Source organism: Fonticula alba, assembly GCF_000388065.1.
Source record: "Fonticula alba strain ATCC 38817 unplaced genomic scaffold supercont2.1, whole genome shotgun sequence".
Taxonomy (NCBI): Eukaryota; order Rotosphaerida; family Fonticulaceae; genus Fonticula; species Fonticula alba.
The window spans coordinates 1904850-1908634 of record NW_009242971.1 but is presented as its reverse complement, the minus strand read 5'-3'; the positions used below and the strand labels follow the sequence as shown (position 1 = coordinate 1908634).

Below are 3785 nucleotides of genomic sequence, written 5' to 3'. Positions count from 1 at the left end.
GGGTTGGCCCTAGCGGCAGGGGGATGGGCCCCCGGAAAAGGGATGTGCCTCTTGTGCTGTGGAAGCTGCAGATCACCCTGGCACTGTCCTCCTCCGCCCCCTCCCTCACGCCCCCTCCCTCGCGCCCCCTCCCTCGCGCCCCCTCCCCCCCGACTCCAACCTCGTCTTTGTCTGCTTCCCCCCCTGGTAGGGCGAAGTCCCGCTGCTCCCCGGGCTAGCCTCCCCTCTTGGGACTCTGGTGACCGAGTGCCACGCGAGGATGGCTCCGGCCTCCGCGTCTCCCGCTGGCTCGGGGGATCTCCTGCCGCTGGCGTCGCTGGCGCCGGCGCCCCGGATCGGCCTGGCAGCCGACGGCGCCGGGCTCTGGGATTTGTTGTCGCGAGCGGCGGCGGCGGCCGGCCCGGCCGACGAGCTCTACACCGCTTCCGGGCCGAGCTGCCTCCTGGCCTGGCGCACGCTCGGCCTGCTGGCACCGCCGGCCGACGGCCCGGGTCCGAGCGACAGCACTCCCCCCGGGACTGACACCTCCTCGGTTGGCCAGCTGCTTGTGCTCCGGTGCATGCTGTTGCAAATGCCGGGCGATGATGTGCCCGGATCCGGGCCCCATGTGTCGATTGATACCCTCCGGGGGTGGTTGCCCGGTGGCATGGCGGCGCAGGCTGGCCCGACCGCCGGCCCCCGGGCGGCCGATGCGTGCGTGTCCCGCCATTGCAATATGCATGCTCCCTTGCGCGGTCGCTAATTGCCTGCCCTCCTGCGTCCGGGGCTACCAGCCTGCTGCGGACGGTGCTGCGCCTGCTGCTTGATCTGCGCATTGCCCAAGCTCTTCCCGGGCCCTGGGAGGCAGGCCCTCCCGCCGACCCGGGGGTCCTCCTCCCGGAGGCCATTCGCCTCAGTGGGCACTTCCTTCATTCGATGCGCCTGATCTGGAGTAACCAGTGCGTGCCGGCCGACACACCCATTTTCCACCCGCCCTCCCCCCCCCGTGTCGGTGCCCGCTTCACGGTGTGCCCGGTCCTGACGCCCTCCCTCCGCTCTTCCTCCCCGACGACAGGTCTTGTCCTGGATTCGGGGCCGTTTCGCTGTCGCCTCCTCTGGCGCGTGGCTCGACAGCCGCCACCTGCCTCCGGTGTGGTCCTGAGGCTGACACGCGCCTGCGCCTGGCCGGACGCTCGGCGACCCTTGGCGACTACTGTCACGCCGTTTCACAGCATGTGGTATGTTCTTCCCTTCTTCCCTTCCTCCCCCCCCCTCCTCCCCCCCCCCCCCCCCCCCCCCCCCCCCCCCCCCCCCCCCCCCCCCCTTCTCCGCACCCCACACACACACACACACGCAGAGTCCGACCGCGAGGAGGACGAGATCCTCCTGGCCCTGGCCGAGGAGCTCATGAACTTCGTGCCGCTGGTTGGCGGTCCGGAGTTCGCGCACACTCTCCTCCCGCCGCTGGGCAACCTGGCCGGCCAGGAGGAGAGCATCGTCCGTAATGCCTCCATCATCTCCCTGGTGCACATTTGCGAGCAAATGTCCGACGCCGACGTGACCACGCACTTCGTGCCGCTGATCGAGTCCCTGGTCTCCGACGAGTACTACACTCCGCGGACCACGGCCAGCGGGCTCTTCGAGTGTGTCTACGCGCGCGTGGCCCCCGAGCTCCAGGCCCAGCTCCGCCGGTATGTCATCCATGTCCTCCTCCCATCCCCCTCGTCCCTTCCCGCCCTTGTGGGTCCTTTGTGGCCCTCTCCTCCCCCGAGTCTCACCCTCCAGCCCATCCCTCCCCCCCCTCTCTCTCTCTCCCTCTCGCTTTCCCACCGGTTCCCCGCTGCCTTCCCTCCCCTGCAGCCTCTTCAGCCGTCTGCTGTCCGACTCGTTTGTTGTGCCACGGCGCGACGCCGCTACCAACCTGAAGGTGCGTGTTTGCCTCCATGCCCCCCCTGTGGCGCTCGTCGCTGGCGGTCTTCTCTGCTTGTCCTCCGTCGGCAGGCTCTCCGTTCCTTTCCCTGACCCGCGCTCTTGTGTCGCTCTCCCTTCCTCTCTCTCTCTCTTTCTCTCTCTTGCCCACCCCACTCCAGACCCTCATCCGCCTCTTCGCCGAGGAGCACCTCGTGTCGGACGGCGTGTCCATGTTCCGGACGATCGCCACCGACGACCAGGACTCCGTCCGCCTGTTGGCGGTCCCGGTGGCCGTGTCCATCATCGAGAAGGTGGCCTCGGCCGAGGCGGCGCTCGCGGTGGCCACCCACACCCGCAACCTGGTCAAGGACAAGTCCTGGCGCGTGCGCTACATGGCCGCCGAGAACATTGCCGAGCTCGGGACCGCCCTCAAGGCCAAGCAGCAGCTGGAGCATCTGTCCGACGCTCTGTCGCTGCTGGTGAGCGACGACGAGGCGGAGGTCCGCACCGCGGCCGCGGCCAAGCTCCCGGCCTACGCGCGTCTCCTCTCGCACGAGGAGGCCGTGGCCTACATTTCTTCTTCCATCGGGTCGCTGTCGGTGGACCAGTCGCAGCAGGTCCGGGCCAGCCTGGCCGCCGAGGTTGGCAGCCTGGCCCCCATCCTCGGCAAGGAGGGCACCGAGCAGTACCTGATCCCCATCATCCAGACCCTGTTGTCGGACACTTTCTCCGATGTTCGCCTGAATGTCATCCGCACGTTGGATGAGGTGAACTCCGGTGCGCATTTCCATCTGCTTCTTTGCCTTCTGTCCCTCTTCTTGCGCGTGTGCTTGCACACACAGACACACACCCACACCCACGCACACACACACACACATACCGGGGGCCTGTCTTCCACTCCGCCTGTCCGGCATGCCGCTAATATTAGGGATCCACTCGCCGTTTCCCCCAACCCATGTGGTGCATGGCTTCCATGTGCATCCCCCCTCCCCCTGTCCGCGCCGGCCACAGTTGTCGGTATCGGTCTGATTGCGTCCCATCTCCTGCCGGCCATCATCGACCTGGCCGCCGACAAGAAGTGGCGCGTGCGCAAGGAGATCATCAAGTGCATCCCCCAGATTGCCGACCATGTGGTGCGTGGGGGCTCTCCTTTCCTTCTCCTCGCCGGCGCCCCATGCCCTTCCCTCCCTCGCCTTGTCCGATACTGACTCCCGGTTTCTCTCCCCCCCCCCTCTCTCTCTCTTTCTCTCTCTCTCTCTCTCTCTTTCTCTCTCTCTCTCTCTCTCTTTCTCTCTCTCTCTCTCTCTCTTTCTCCGCCCCCTCTCCCCTTGCCTTCAGGGTGTCGAGTACTTCAACGAGAACCTCTGTCATTTCTGCCTGGCCTGGCTCGGCGACCCCGTTTACGCCATTCGCCAGGTGGCCACGGTCAACTTCGGCGAGCTGACCCGGGTCTTCGGCGTGGACTGGGCCATTCGCACCATCCTCCCCGAGGTGCTGAGCCTGGGCACTCACACCAACTACCTGTACCGGATGACTGCCCTGTCCGCCATCAATGTCCTGGCCCCGCTGGTCGGCGCGGAGATCACCCTCTCCACCATCCTGCCGGTGGTGGTGGACCTGTGCTCGGATGTGGTGCCGAACATTCGCTTCAACGCCGTTCAGTCTCTCGGGATCCTGGTCAGCAGCCTGCCGGCCGAGGTGCGCGCCGAGGCGCAGCACGGCCCGTTGGACCAGGTCCGCGCCCTGCTCAACGAGATGGCCAACGACGCCGACAACGACGTGCAGTTCTTCACCCAAAAGACCCCCCCCCCCTTCTAAGGAGGCGCGCGCGCGTCCCCCCCCCCCCCCCAAGCCACAGGAGGGCATGTCTGGCTGCCGCTTCCCCTCCCCCCTCC

General features: G+C 67.2%; 1 protein-coding gene across 1 annotated transcript in view; it reads left to right on the top strand.

The window, feature by feature from the left end:
• Positions 1-105: 105 nt before the first annotated feature.
• The window catches only part of H696_00421 (hypothetical protein), a 6241-nt gene continuing 2561 nt past the window's right edge, over positions 106-3785 (top strand). The window contains exons 1-3 of the mRNA XM_009494273.1: positions 106-693; positions 774-938; positions 1055-1217. Coding sequence (XP_009492548.1) covers positions 260-693; positions 774-938; positions 1055-1217 — 762 coding nt within the window. The 5' untranslated portion in view covers positions 106-259. The remainder of the gene's footprint in view (positions 694-773; positions 939-1054; positions 1218-3785) is intronic.